This window comes from Telmatherina bonti (genome assembly GCF_933228915.1).
Source record: "Telmatherina bonti genome assembly, chromosome: 12".
Lineage (NCBI taxonomy): Eukaryota > Metazoa > Chordata > Actinopteri > Atheriniformes > Telmatherinidae > Telmatherina > Telmatherina bonti.
In genome coordinates this window covers 12,422,019-12,438,063 of record NC_136610.1, presented here as the reverse complement: position 1 = coordinate 12,438,063, position 16,045 = coordinate 12,422,019, and the positions used below count along the sequence as shown (strand labels likewise).

General features: G+C 43.1%; 2 protein-coding genes across 2 annotated transcripts in view; one reads left to right on the top strand and one right to left on the bottom strand.

Moving 5' to 3' along the window:
* elp1 (elongator acetyltransferase complex subunit 1) overlaps positions 1-2,440 on the bottom strand; it is a 28,339-nt gene extending 25,899 nt beyond the window's left edge. Inside the window, exons 1-4 of the mRNA XM_079250608.1 lie at positions 2,353-2,440; positions 1,237-1,424; positions 277-429; positions 48-129 (exon numbers count right to left, since the gene is read on the bottom strand). Coding sequence (XP_079106734.1) covers positions 48-129; positions 277-429; positions 1,237-1,386 — 385 coding nt within the window. The 5' untranslated portion in view covers positions 1,387-1,424; positions 2,353-2,440. The remainder of the gene's footprint in view (positions 1-47; positions 130-276; positions 430-1,236; positions 1,425-2,352) is intronic.
* Positions 2,441-3,748: 1,308 nt separating this feature from the next.
* The window catches only part of arhgef37 (Rho guanine nucleotide exchange factor (GEF) 37), a 45,547-nt gene continuing 33,250 nt past the window's right edge, over positions 3,749-16,045 (top strand). The window contains exon 1 of the mRNA XM_079249717.1: positions 3,749-3,856. The gene's annotated coding sequence lies outside the window, so the exon portion shown is untranslated. The remainder of the gene's footprint in view (positions 3,857-16,045) is intronic.

Here is a 16,045-nt window from a genome sequence, read left to right as displayed (position 1 = left end):
AACCTTTATCAACATATGTTTCTCATGACAAACCATGTTCCTCTTACCAGTAGTCAGAATGACAAGCTCTTCATCAGGACTCCAGCTCATCGAGGTGAGACCGCTGTCAACACTGCCGACACACTCCAACTAAGAAGAGCAGAATTTTTAAAGAGCTCTCATTCGCATAATAATTCAGCACCAATGTAATCTTTAACTATTTCAAACTCATTAGAAACAGCACTTTGCAAAATGAGGCCTAAAAATCCAACTTTCTAATGCTTCATCATCACCAACCTGGCAGGTGTTGAGGTTAAAGAGAACAACGTCACCGCCTGCTGTGGCCAAACATGCTGATTCTAGTTCAGCCAGATCCTGTAGTCCGACCACCACCCCCGTGCCATCTTCTGGGAGATAACTGTCTGCTGTCAATGAGGCTTCATTCACAACCTAATGATGAAACCGCAGGAAAGTTAATTTCATTTCATTTATTAAGATCTCCATTAGCCTGGAAAAAAGCGACTGAAATATCAGTAGCTACTCTTCCTGGTGTCTTCTCTATATTACATTACAATTTATATAAACAATTTTACACACCATGCACACCCACAATCACACATAAACATACAAACAAAACAGCTCAATAAAAAAAGAGGAAAAAAAACAACAAAGAAAAAACATTACTGATCATTCACAAAATAGCTCTAATTAAATAACTAAACATACTCCAATATTATCTACCCTAGATCATTATCATGTCTGTATTGTAAACAAAAACAGTTTAAGTTTCTTTTGAAAAATTTTTGTATTATTTTCCAGTAACAGAAATCCTGGCAATCCAATCCATGCTACCACAGCTCGATAAAACACTGCTCGCTGAAACGGATTAGTTCTGCCTAGAGGCAGCGCACACCTCGTCCTGCTTTTTTGTCTCGTGCAATAATTGTGTTGATCAGAAAAAAATTCCTGTAAATCATTTCAGGACTTTTTGTAACTAAAATATTATGAATAAATGATGATAAGGAATACTTCAATCTGTAATTCACAGTTAAGCATGCTAAATTATTGTGTATTAAAGTTACATTAGCTCTGTATGGACAACCTAATACAATCCCTTTCCCGTTAGTACCTGACCAAACAACTGATGCATAATCTAAATAAGATAACACTAAGGACTGAGCTGATCGTTTGGTAAGCTCAGTCAGTGAAATGAAAGCATGCTGCCTGCAAACACAAATAAAAAACCAAGTACTGCACCTGGCCAGTGCGGGGGTCATACTCTGTTATGGAGTATTGAGAGGCGATGAGCAGCGAACCAGTGTCTGCACGCACAGAGAAACACTGGGGGAAGCCTGGACCCTGCAGCTCTGTGCTCTGAAGGCTCTTCAGCAGCTTCAGGTTCCTCATTTCACCCCAGTGGTCTGCTTCCTAAGTCCAGAGACGACCTGTGACAGGATCAATGCAACAGGTTTCATTCTTAAAAATCTGACAGAGAAACATATTTATAACAGAGCTGTAGAGGTGCATAGTGGTCTGCCCCTCGTTGTACTAAATTAACGCATCTCTATGTCAATATATAAAGTATTACATTGCTTCACTAATGTAATACGTCCTTTTTTCACACAACTATAATGTCAAACCTTTGCGTGTACTTCAGATTACTTTAAAAAAAAAAAAAAAAAAAAGAAGAAGCTCCAAGTGATCTAAAACCAGAGGACTTTTCACATTCATATCCTCAAAAATTTTAAGATTGCTGCCAGCTGCTGTAGTTTTCAGTGATTATTTGAATTTGTATTTTGATCTCCATTAGGTATTGTGGTCACACAGTCTGTTATTATTCCTGCATTAAAAGAGGGATAGCCTTCCTCATTATGGTCTCTTACAAGCTGTCTATCCAGTGATGAGAGTGGTTACTGAACAATGGCTACTAAATGGTATTTACCATCATCAAGTCTATATTTATGACACAACAATTTAATGTGTTTGGAGATGCCTTTTTTAAAAAGAATTTTTAAAACAGACTGTTTGCTTTGATAATGTTGCTTGACAATGTGTTCCAGTTGTACATAGCTCTATAGACAACAGTACTTGATGATGATGATTATATGTCTATAAGGCTTAAAATTAACCCAACCAGAGGCAGAAAACAGTAGAAACGTATTGTATTACCGTTAAAAGCTCGTTTTAATCAGCTGTCTGTAAAACCCCGAACACACATTAATGTCAAAATGTCCAAAACTGGAACTGGACTTAGCTCGTTTACTCTTCATCTAAATGGAGCCACGTGGTATTTAGCTGCTAAATTAACTTCACCATGAAAGAAATGACGGCTGTCATATTTAATAAAATCCCCAGACCACATTAGAAACTCACCGTGTAGATTGTACGTGAAGTAATATAACTTTCTTGGTGTCCAGCATCAACAGCACAACAAAATACATGTGGCGCTGTCAGCCTCGTGACCTTCAACCTCTGACGTAATTACGTGAAGATGCGTAAGTGTTGCCCCCTACAGGCGTGGAGTGATTTTACACTGAGTAGGTTGATGTACACAATGATTCATACCAGAGCTTTGTTTCTTTCTTTCTTTATTTACTTTTAGCTACTTTTAGAATTGAACTATAATTATGGGATCAAAAAGGTGTAAGAGGACGCAGGAATTATAGGATTTCTAAGAATAAACATGAAACATAGTGAAATGCTTGTTTACAATATGTATATTCTCCAGAACTTTGACCACTTATTTACTGTTTTTGGTTAACATATTATGTTATAATCCACATCAAAACTGGAGCCTGTGGTATTTTAATGTCAAATATGAGTCACACTTTTTTCTGTATGTCTCACTGCATTCAGTCTCTATGTCTGTTCTCTATTAAACCTACTACAAGGGCAATGCAGAGTTAGGCTCTCAATTCTTTCAATACTATGTTTTACCCTTCCCCTAGCCCTAGCCCTATCCCTCGGTCCCCCAGTGGAGGGGTAAGTGTCAAGTGGTGAAAATGTTGTTCAGGGACACTTCAGCATACGGTCATAGAAAACCTGGATTGACTCAGCAACCTTCCAAATGATGACAACTGTTCTCCTGCTGAGCTACAGCCAAGTTTGAGATAATAAAAAAAAAAATAAATTAAAAAAGCTCAAAAGCAAAAGAAAAAAGAAAAAAAAAACCCACCAGTAAAAACTTCGCTCATGGACCCCTGATGATAAAAATTCTACTTCATGTTTTTGCAAATTGCTGATTTTTATGGTATGTTGAGTACTGACTTTGTTGTTTATTCATTACTGCTTTGAAAAATTAAAAAGTTAATTTTAGTTTATCCCACTATTTATTCGCTGTATAAAAATTCATTTTGACAACCTCGTGAAAGAAATTAGTGGTAACAACACCTTCATACCCTTAATTTCTTTGGCTAGGATAGCCAAATTTGTAGCATTTTTAGCCACTTTTAATGCGTAAATTTTCAATTTTTAATGTCATTTTTCAAAATGCCAGATTTTAAGATAATTTAATTTTGTTTACAATTAGGACCCGTATGACATACAGTATACTGTAAGAACCTCTCCTGGCAATAAATAAATAGATAAAAATAAAAAAAATAATAATGAAGAAAAATAAAAAATACCCCCCCCCCCCCCCCCCCCCCCCCCCCCCAAAAAAAAAAACAAAAAAAAAAACAAAAAAACCCGGATGCCACTTTTATTTTGTGAAGTCGTAACCGGAAGATTTTATTTTTCCCTTTATGGTAACTTGACAGGCTGCTCGTGCTGCTCGTGCTGCTGGTTGACAACAGGTGAAGCGGAGCTCATGTCGCTCGCGCGGACTCCCGACATGTCTGCAGGAATATAAACGTGACGAGAGGATAGTAAGAGCATGGTAATCGATTTTGTCCATTTTATCGCAAATATTTTAGGCTTTCTTTATGACAATACAGCAGATAAACCGTGATTTTTTTTTTCTCCAAACAAAACCAAATTTCGGGCTTTAGCTTTTTTTCCCCCCGAATTTGCGGTAGTTTTCTGACGACATTCTGATTTTTAAACCCCCACGAGGTTAATGTAAATGTCTAAACGTTTCTGAAGGAACTAGTTATACCATGCAAAAAACAAAATGTCATATGAATTTCCACCCCTGTAGTTTATCACTCAAAACGTAACCAGAAAGTGGAAGGTGTAATTTATTACCTGCTATCTGTGGTAAAGGGCAATCCAGCAATGACATGATTTGCAAGAAGTGGAAACATTGTTTACAGGGAAATAAAAAATATATCGCTCCTATGTTCACCTTTTTCATATATATGTTGAATGTGGACACCCACTCAATGTAAACATGAACATAGAGTGGTTTGAAGTGTTTTTATATGTTCAAGCTTTATACCAGGGGGTGTCCATGTCCTAGTCATTTAGAGCCACAATCCTGCAGTTTTGCAGTGTTTTCCTGCTCAAACACACTTGACTTAAATAGTCATTGTGCAGAACTTTATAGGCTGTTGGATCCAGTGAATTTGAGTGAGATGTGTTGAAGCAGGGACTGATTGTAAACCTGCTGGACAGCTGTTCTCTAAGACCAACTTTGGAAACAGATGCTTTATATGAATGAGACAGCTACTCTTATATGCGTCTTATCTACTGTAATACATTTCACCCTTAAATTATGCATTCTTTTACGCATTATCAATGTAATATGTCATCTGATATTGTTAATTGTGTCAATGTTTAGCTGAAAGTTGTTTGGCTCAGGAAGATAAGAAAGCAGCTATGTCTTTAAGTCTGTTTTGGCTTTAATGTAGTTAAATAACTAAAAAAAAAAGGTTACAGTTTCTCTTTTTCCTGCTGTTTTTAGTGGATGAAGATTAAATGGTAGAAAAAAAATGAAGGTAAAAGTACAACTCTGGATCCATTTATCATCATCATCATTATCCTTCTGGGTACCATATTGTATGTAGACATGTACTTAAAATTTATCCATGAGGATAACAGACAACTACTTTTTTTTTTTATCAGCTGTGAAAAGGGGTCAAAATCACTGAGGCTTCAGTGACTTTTCTTAAAAACGGTAATTCAACCGCACACGTTGCTCATTTTTATTATCCGGATATGTGAGGGGAGAAGAAATCTGCATTAAACCAGATGAGAAAACCTTAAAAGGGGTCTTGCGTTTTACATTTATGCAGGGACAGATGGTCCCCCCTTTTAGATCAATGATTAGTTGCTATCTAGTCATCTAAACGGTCCCCAGGGATCCAGCTGAAGGGCCAGATGATCCCCAAAGAATAAGGGTATCTTGTTTCTGCAAAATGGGGAGGATTGTGTGCTAATGCAGAGATGTTATCTGATCAGCTTGGCTCTATAAGCATATGATGAACCCTCACTCAAAGCAAAGAAAGCTCAGTGGGACTGAGATGCTTGTTTCTAATGTAAAGGGCAGTGAATGTGTAAACATACGTTACAGTTCCATGATATATCCGGATGGTTGAAAAACAAAAGTGCCCCCATCGGGGACCACTTGGCCGCACACACTGACATTAACGTTATTGATAAGTTCTCATGGAAGAGCTGGGCTTGATGACCTTTCTACACATTAATTCCCACATTGAGCCACGCTAAGACACACATTTCATTCTGCAAACAGAAACACATGGCTGTTTTAAAGATGTGGGACTGTTACGGACCAATGCACTTACTTGGATACTTAATGGCACATATTCATATAGAATCAGTATGATTAGGTTGTTGCTTTTACGGCAGACATTTGCATTCACACTCTCATCACTATCCCTGTGGATCGGTTTCAAAGCATGATACCTGACTGCTTAACCTAGTATTTTCCAGGAATATATCCATGATATTTAAAATATCCCAATTCTGTCCTCATTGCCAGCAATGCTGCTGCAACATGACAGTTTGACAGAAAGATTTAGTGCTGACTCAGCAGAGAGGATGCAGTCACTACTGCAATTATTTTCAGCATCGTCATCATACTTCGGCTCTTTCTTGTTTTCTGTTTCTCCCTGTCCACACCAGGAAGACGTCTTCCAGTATAGGTTTAAGCAACTCAGACAATCCCCATAATTGCTTTTATTGTATGTTTTGAAAACCATTCATTTTACCATTAGCACATGACCAAAGTCAAGCTGTCACGTTCTCATGTAAAACAGACAGTAGCTCAGAAGCGGCACAAGACTGCAATTATCCAAAATGTTGTCTCCTGCGCAGTCAGACATTGCCCTCATCCTTTTTCTGGTCATTTATTTCATCATGTGAAGTTACTTTGCTGTAGACAAAGTACAGCTGATAATCAACGCAGATAGACAAACCTAATTTGAAAGTAACAGGAGCAGACAGACCTTCAGGAAGTCTAGTAGAGCTGGTTGTTCACCCCTGACACAGAAAGATGACAGGCGTTTAGTTTACCACGTCATACCTCACTTGTCATTACTGGAATTACCTTCCTACTTCACTTCTGATATTAGTCACCCTATGTGTACATGGGAGGTACAAATGTAGAGAATATGATAGATGGTGTTATGTGCACCTGCAACTCAGGAGCAAGAGCAGTCGTCTGCCAAGTGGAAAGTCTGTATATCCAGTCCAGGCTTCCTCTGACTATGTGCTGAAGAGTCTTTGATAAGACACCGAACCTTTGAGTGGTCATCGTATGACTAGGAATGCTCTATGTAAGTACAGTCCATTTACCATTAACTTTACCATGAGTTGAAGCTAACACTTAGTTTGGTGTATTTAGAATTCAGTGACAAGTTTTAAGATGTTTTTAGAGTAGAACCTGGTTCAGAGGCCTTCTGAAGTAGGGCTGCTCGATTATGACAAAAATTATAATCACGATTATTTTGACTGAAATTGAGATCTCGATTATTTATGATTATCCAATATTTTTAAACAACGCTGCGCGTCGTGGTCTTCTTGACGGTTGAGAGGAAATAATAACATTGGTGACATTTGTGATGTTATCCAAGACACAAGGAAGAAGCATTGAACGGTCTTATTGAAGTGGGCAGGAATGATTTCCTGTAACGGTCCGTGTGACAGCAAAGCTGTCATAATGTCATATTAAAACCAACTGTCATATTATAACCGTCTAATGCACGGCTCTGAGTTGTTTAATCCGCTTATATAGGAACTATTTTACGTTGGCCTCGATGTACGTTTTATGCCAAACAACCGCTGTCAGGCTACAGCGCATTTGTCTTGTTCACCTGTTAAAAGACAGCTGATCTGAACCAGCTGCTTAACGCATTGCTATGGTAACGCCCCGTAATGGAGGGATATTACAGTGTTTAACTCGCCCAACTATGTATACAAAAATAATGCAGCCAGTTCTCACCGACAATGGTATAAACTATGTTGTAGTGAACTTCCACAACCTACTGCAGTTATTCTACATTGACCTGCAGCCGGAGCCGACTGAGACTGGCCGCCTGGGAGTGCTTTAGGACGGGAGAGGCTCCCGCTGCCCGTTCCTTACTGTAACTGCAGACAGTAATGTCAGCAAACAAATCAATATAATATTTCAAAACTTGACAAAATGTGTTAACCTTACTCCTATTTTAAGTATCAAGCAAAATACTTTTGAAACTTGGTCACAATGACCAAGCTAGTACAGTCTGCTTTCATCATAGTTAATTTTACACACCATGTCTTTAGATATCAGCATTTTCTTCATCAAATTGAAATAAAACATTTTGGTTGTTAGAAAAGTATTTATATGAATTACTGTAATTTGTATTAGAATTGTAATTTTTAAATATGGTTGTACTGAAGTTGGACCTGTAGTTAAAAAATCCATCTGTTTTCATACTGCGGGTTCCAATTAAGGGTCACAAGGTGAGGGGGCGGAGCTTATCCAAGCACACACTAGTTGAGAGACATGGTACATTTTAGACAGGACTCCATTCCATCACTGGACCGACACTAACAATCACACAATCACTCCCTGGGAGAAGGAGTAGTGAGCAGTTAACCTATCGTGCACGTCTTTGGACTGTGGGAGGTGGCTGGAGTACTCAGAGAGAACCCACGCATACATATGTAAACTCCACACAAAGGCTGAATCCCTCCCCAGCTGAGAGTCTAACCAGTGACCTTCTTGTTGGGAAGTAGCAGTGCTAACTACCACACCACCGTGCAGCCCTAGTATTGATGATATGGCTTCTCACTGACCTTATGTATGTTGTACCTGTTGTACACTACCAGTCTACAGCTGATGGACTTCGGTTTTATTATATCTGCAAAAAAGCACATTTTAGCAATATGTGATAAGCATTATCTCAATTTGTCAATACTTGTGCAACATTAGGGTTTCTGCTGAGTACTTTATTGGAACCCAGCAGTTTTCTACTTGGCAAAGCAGGTTTAGTCTGTGAGCAGAATGTCTGCTCCCGGAAGCCATTATGAAGTTATGAGTAAATGTTTTGTCTCTTCTCTAACTTTTTTTCTTTCTGTGACGCACGCCTTGAGTTGTCATCAGATTAACATAAGTCAGCTGATAAAGGAGCCTGGCAGCATTCCTCCTTGACATACCGATGTGTTGAGCCAGATTAGGCCTTCACGCCTCCTTCATTCCATACTCATCAAGTCTGACTGCTATGAATACTTTCATTGTATCGGGATGGGTACATGCTCGCATCACACGATAATTCTTTCCCCGACATCAGCAGAACACGCTATGATCAGATCAACTTGTGCTTCTGTCAGTGTCTCCTGAGACTCCAGCTCCTTGTAATTTAAAGTGCTGGCAGTAGACATGGCATATTCCACCATTTTATAATGTATAGAGAAGATACCCTGATATTGGTCAGCAACTCAAATTTAACAGATTTTACAATGAAGCTGACAATATCTGGGTATGAGTGTCAAACTCCAGTACTGAAGGGCCAGTATCTGGCTGGTTTTTGTTGTTTCCCTGCTCCCACACACCTGATTCAATTCAAATGGATCCAACAGCTTCTTGTCAGCCTATTCATTCATATTGGTCAGGTGTGTTGGAGCATGGAGACAACAAAACCTTGCACAATACTAGCCATTAAGGACTGGAGTTTAACCCCTGTGATCCAGAGAAACAGACTGAAACAGAGTTGTGTTCAAAGCAACCCTTTGAGTTGTTTCTAAAAATAGAATGAAAATAGTCATGTTTCCATTACCTGGTTTTTCAGTAAATAAACCAGCCTATGCTGTGTCATCAGAGGCTGAAGTGAAGGACTGGTTTTATGTAGCCATAATACACAAAGCAGTAGGTAGGTTAATCTATATAGTAAAGACAATTAGAAAAATTTTAGAAAAGGACAATACGGATCTCTTTTCTCAGGAGCATGTGATGGTTTTTTTTTTTAGGGTTAGTATTGTTATTTTTGTAGTTTCTAATTTTAAAGCTGGAGCAGACATATATACATGTTATCAGTTGTTCCAGCTTCTAAAACAACAGATCTTATATCCAGACATGAGAAGATTTTGGCAACAAAAACATTTAGAAAGGATGAAATGATAAAGAGTATCTGAAGTATTTCAGCTAAAACCACTGAGATAACTTTAAAAACAAACGATTAGTGAATGAGATCAAAACTTTAAAAAGAAAACATTTAATTTTTAGCACAGAGGTTGTAAATGTCCAAATGAATAACTGGTGTGTGACAAAGCTCTGCCTTGCCTTTTGGCATGGTAACAATCAGGGAGTGAAGTACTGTAGATGCTTGGTGAGGAACGATTAGAGTTTTCAGATACAGCAATGCCCATTAACTGTGACTTTAAAAACATATCTAACACCACTATACAGTCAGGAAATATTAGTTATTTAGGTATAATAATCTCTCCCAGACTAACCGAACTAATAAAGTTAAATCATGATCAGCTAATAAAAACAGTAGAGGATGACCTCTCAAGGTGGAACCGCTTGCCCATATCACTTATGGGGAGGGTTTCCACTGTTAAAATGATGGTTTTACCAAAAGTTAATTACCTTTTCTCAATGGTTCCCATCAGACCATCCTCCACTTGGTTTAAATCACTAGACTCCCACATATCCAGATTTCTCTGGAAAAACAAGCCATCCCGCATTAGTCTAAAAACTTTACAACAGACCAAAGACAGAGGTGGGTTGGACCTGCCAAATTTTAATCAATATTTCTTATGTAATAGGCTGCAATGCATCTCCAAGTGGCTTAATCCAAGTTCTTTGGATGAGCCATGGCTGGATGTTGAGCAAGCATTGTGTGAGGATTTAGTCATCTCTGATTTACCATTCATCAGCTCAACTGTCAAGTCATATAAGTGTTTTAAAAGCATTAACATCAGCTCCAGTTTAACGGCTTGGTGGGAATTCCTGAAAGTAACCAAGTCTGCGCTTATTCCATGTAAGCTCACACCCATCTGGAACAATCCTGACTTCCTGCAAAACAAAAAGATGATAAACTTCCCTCGGTGGAAGAATAAAGGAGTAAAGCAGTTGGAACATATAGTATAAATTGGAAACTTTCTGCCATTTGATGCAATTTCTTCACGGTATGAATTCAGCAGCACCAAATTCTTAGAATACCACCAACTTAAATCTATCATAAGTAAGAAATACACCACTGATCAACTAAACTTACAGTTACCTATAAGGGTTGCAGAATTCCTAAATCTTAAGGCCCCGAAGCTACTATCCAAAATATACAGATTACTATTGAAGCTAGAAGATTCCATCTCTCTCCCAACTTCTAAATGGGAAGCAGACTTATCCAGCAACTTCAATCAAAATGAATGGTCACAAATCTGCTCAAACACATTCAAAATGACTAAGAATTCAAGCATGCAATTAATACAATTCAAAATTCTACACAGAACTCATTATACGGGACACAGGATGTTCAAGATGGGTCTGTTACACTCACATATCTGTTCACACTGTACTGACAACATGATTGACAGCTACTACCATGCCTTATGGTCTTGTCCACCTGTCCAGAGATTCTGGCTCCAGGTATGTAAAGATCTGTCAGACTGGTTTAAATGTAATATCCCTGCAAACCCCAAATTGTGCCTATTGAGTCACTTAGGTGAAAATAACATAGGGTTTAATTTAGCAAAACCAGTCCTCAGCAGCCTGTGCATTGCAAAGAAAACTATCCTTGTGAACTGGAAAAGCAAACAGAATCTGTGTATCCAGCAGTTTAGAAATCTGTTATTAGATTACATCAGCATGGAAATGATGTCTGCCTCCTCAAAGGATCAGTCAGTTGAATTTCACTCTCTCTGGTCTCCTGTGATCAGTTCCATCACTTAGTGTAGGGGGGAGAGTGTGACCTCATCCCGCTCGGGGCTAGGGAGTGGCTGGGTGGCTCAGGTGGCTATGGGTCTGGGGTGGACCCCTGGACGGGGATCTTGGCTGCTTCATTACTGGGGGGGCTAAGTTTCCAGACCTGGCGGGAGGCCTTGGGTTGATCAATGGTTGGAGTTGCCTTTTGGCGGTGGGGCGAGGTCGCTGGCGGGGGCTGGATCGGCGGGTATTGGCTCCGTGACGGGTGGCCGTGCCGCTGTGGGGTGGGCGGGGTGCGGGTCCTGGGCTCCGGTGCCCGGGGCTGTCCCCTGCTTCTTGGGGATGGGGGGTCGGCCCTGCCGTCGGGGGGTTGGGCTGACCTGGACCTGCCGCTGCAGTGGGGGCGGGTCCGTGCCCTGGTGCCCGGCAGAGGGACCCGGGCCCAAGATAGTTGAGGATGGGGGGGTGCCTGTGTATATATGGGGTGTGTATGGAGGAGTGTAGTGGTACATGAATGTATGGGGGGTAGGGGTGCGTGTATGTGGGAGTGTGTTGAGGCATGTATGTGTGGGGGTGTATGTATGAGGGAGTGCGGTGGTGTATATGCGGGGTGTGTATAGAGGATTGTAGCGGTACATGAAGGTATAGGGGGTGAGGGGTGTGTGTATGCGGGAGTGTGTGAGGGGTGTTGGGGTGGAGGTTTAGGGGACTGTGATAGTACATGAGTGTGTGGGGTGTAGGAAGTGTGTGGTGGTTTATATGTGGGGGGTTTATGGGGAGTGTAGTGGAGCATGAGTTTGTGGGGGGTAGGGTTGTGTGTAAGGGGGAGTGTGTTAGGGCATGTAGGTGTGGGGGTGGAGGTTTTGGGGCGTGTGATAGTACATGATTGTGTGGGGGGTTGGGGTTGTGAATGAGGGAGTGGGTGGTGTGTGTGTGTGTGTGTGTGTGTGTGTGTGTGTGTGTGGGAAGGGGTAAGGGCTTGTGTGTGGATAATCTGGTGTTAAATGCATGGGAGATAGGGGTGTGTATATAGAGGAGTATTGAGATGCATGTGTATGGGGGGTAGTGGCCCGTGTGTAGGGGGGAGTGGGGGGGTGCATGTGTATGTAGGTGTATAGGGGGGTGAAGGGTCATGATTATGAAGGGGGTAGGACTTCAGTGAGAGAAGTGGGGAGTTGTGGTGGTTTGTTCTAGGGTAGGTAGAATGAGAAGGGGTGTTTTGTGATGGGCAGGGAGGTGAGTGGGATGTAGGGTTTTGGAGGTGGACTAATCTTTTGGCCGTGTATCTGTTAGAATGGGTGTGTATGTGTATAGATGTATGTGTGGGTCTGTAGGTGTGTGTGTGTGTGTGTGTAGATGTGTGTGTATACCAGGCTGATGGTGAGGGGGTGTGAATGTGTTGGTGTGTAAAGGAGAAGGGAATGCAACGTGTCTCTGGGTGGGGGCGTCTCCTAGGGGTGTGGGGGCGGTGGGCCCTTGGTCTGTCTCTCCTTCTCCCGCCCCTCCTCTTCTTTGCCCCCCCCCCCCCCCCCCCCCCACTTTTGCATGTGGTTCGTTGGTGCCTTCTGGGGCCGGTGGCGGCTCCTTTATTGGGGTTGCTGAGGGCCCTGGTTGTTGGGGCAGCTGCCCTTGGCCTGTCCTGGCCTTCGGGGGCCCCGGGAATGGGGGACGTGCCTCGTGCCGCAGGTGGCTCATCTTCTTGAGGGAGGCGCGCTTCCCTCGGGACCTAAATCCCCGGACCCCCCTCCTTCCCTTCTTCCACCACATACAGGCAGGGCGTTGGGAGGTGGACACGTTGATCTGGATGGTGAGAGAGGCCATCAAGGTGGTTTCGATCGCTGCACCCAGCATCGGTTCACCTCCCAGTTTTAATTACACTTAGTCAACATAACACAAAAAACACACACTGACAACACATGGACATATTTTGGGGGGCGGGCCATGCAGTGTGCGGTGGGCGGGGCTGCTTTGGTGGTCCCACTCCCAACATGATGTGGTTACTTCTTCCCAATTTTAATTGCAAACAACACACACTTCACAATCATTCATAAGCTGGGAGGGAGGGGGTGACAATGGGGTCCTGCCACGCCCCTATTTCTGGGGCTGTGCCGGAGGAGTTTGGGCGGGGGAGTGGTGCTGTTCAGGGGGCCTGGGTCTGGGCTGGCCTGGCGGGGGTGGGACTGCTGCTGGCCCTGGGTGGTGCTGGATCGGCTGCATGTGTGGAGTGGTGGGGGGGCATTGACAGGGGTGGGGGGTAGTTGTGGGGCCCTGATCGGGGCCCTCCTATCCCCTGCTCCCCCGGGGGTATCTCACAGGGGACACGTTGGGAAAGAAAGGTGAGGGCGTGCATGAGCCAATGGATGAAGTGGTGACTGAATGTTAGGGTAGAGGGGGGGTGGGGGGATCAGGGTGAAAGAATTTAGGAAAGTGGATGGCCGCTGGGATAGGAGGAAGGGGGGGTGTATGCAGATGGGTGGGGGTGCGTATGTGGGGTTATGTTGGTGGTACAGGGAAGTGATGGGGTGGGTGTACAATGAGGACTGTGAATGTGGATAGAGGGGTGTAGGGAGGTGTGTGTGTGTGTGTGTGTAGAGTGGGGTATGCGTGTATGGAAGAATGGGTGATTATAGAGGGAGCAGGGATGTGTGTGTGAGGGGGTGTGTGTGTATAAAGAACGGGGGTAGGAGAGTGTGAGTTTGAGCGTGTGTAAGAGAATGGGTGTATAGGGTGTGTTTAAGGAGGAAGTGTGGATGCGTGTGGGTGTGGGTGGGGGTAGGTGGGTGGGTGCATGTGTGCGTGTGTGTGTGCACATGTGCGTGTGTGTGTGTGCGTGCACATGTGTGTGCGTATGTGTGTGTTTGTGTGCGTGGGTGCGTGGAGGGTCTTGGTGCTCGGGGAGCGCTTCTGGTGCGCTGCTGGTGCGCTGGGGTGCGGCCTGGCTGCCGCTCGGTGGCGGTCTGGGGATCCCGGCCCTCCGTCGGTGTGGGCTGGGCCCTCTGCCTGCGGGGGTGGGGGGTTGCTTCTGGGCTCTTGGGGCCGTGGGGCCCGCGCTCTGTCTGCCCTGGGTGGCCGGTGCCTGGCGGGGCCGGTCCTCGCTGGTCCGGGCCTGCTGGGGCCTGTTCCCCCTGACTGCGGGGGACTCTGGCTGGGACCCCCCTCTGCCTCCTCCTGGGTCGGTGCATGGCTGGCTCCGGGGTGGGGTGGTTGGGGTCTGCGCCTGGGGATGGCTGCCGATGGCCCTGGTCTCGGGGGTACTCCTGGCGTGCCTCTTGCCTTTGTGTGGGAAGGGTCACACTGGCATGATCACCTTTTCCGGAACACGTTCCACTCTGCATGTTCTGCATGTGACACAGTCACCGAGTCGTCACGCAGTTTTATTCACTAACAGCAGCTAGTTTTCTCATTTCTGTTTGTTTCTCATTTATATTTAACTTTTTAGATTCATAGTTTAGTTACTATGATCTAAAGTATGTGTATGTATATGTGTTAATACTGGCGAGTGCGTTTATGTTTGTACGTATGTATGTGTGTGTGTGCATAGAGGTGTGTGTGTATATGTATGTATGTGTATATGTATATGTGTACATATGTATATATATATGTATATATATATATTATGTGTGTATACGTGTGTGTATATGTATGTGTATGTATGCGTGTGTATGTGTGTGTATATGTATGTGTGTGCCTGTATGTGTGTATGTATACATCTGTAGGTTGTTTTCTTTCTTTTTGTTTTTGGGTTATTTTTTAGTTGTTGTTTTTTTCTCTCCCTTTTCTCTCCCTTTATCTCTTTCCCTTTTCTTATGAGGTGTTTCTTCTCCTTTCTCTTTCTGTCTTTTGTCTGTCCTCTCTGGTCCAGCAGTACAAACTCTACAATTCAAACAACAATACAAAATAAACATAGAAATAAAATAAAAATTCAGAAAGTCAAGGGGATCATTATATCTATAAAGCTTCCCTTGGCAGAGAAAATTTGCTCAGCAGAACACAGCATCCAGACCATCATTCTGCTTGCCTAAATGCTGGACAAGACAAAAAAAAAGAAAAAAAAGAAATTAGGCCTGTGCTGTTCATGTAGGGGCACAATCACTGGATTAATGATGATGTTCAGGTAGTATGGGCTTGTCACTGTACCATTCACAAAGTGTAGGGCAGTTCTGTACCAAGTGGACACCCCTGCCCACACTGTAACACCACCACCACCAAAAGCTCGTCTGGTGACAACAGTGGCTGATGCATAGCGCTCTCCCTGACATCTCCAACATCGTTGCCGGCCATCATTTCTGCTCAGTGTGAATCGACTTTCATCAGAGAACAGCACTGAGGCCCACTGGTTCCTCGTCCAGCGTAAATGCTCCCTGGCCCATGCAAGACGATGATGCCTGTGCATGGTGGTGTGGTCAGGTACCCGTGCAGGTCGTGTAGCACGCAGACCACGCTGATGTAAACGGTTTCGAATGGTCTGACGTGACACTTGGGTGCCTCTCACCTCTCTTAAACGTGCCTGGAGTTGAGTGGCATTCATCATCCGGTTTCTCAGGGCAGTGTTCACAATGTAGCGGTCATCAGCACGGGATGTGGCCAAAGGACGTCCACTTCTAGGCCTTTCTGTGACTCTTCCAGTCTCTCCATATCTCTGTTGCAACCTGCTGATGACACTCTGTGACACTCCAAGCTCAGTGGCCACAAACTCTACAATTCAAACAACAATACAAAATAAACATAGAAATAAAATAAAAATTCAGAAAGTCAAGGGGATCATTATATCTATAAAGCTTTCCTTGGCAGAGAAAATTTGCTCAGCAGAACACAGCA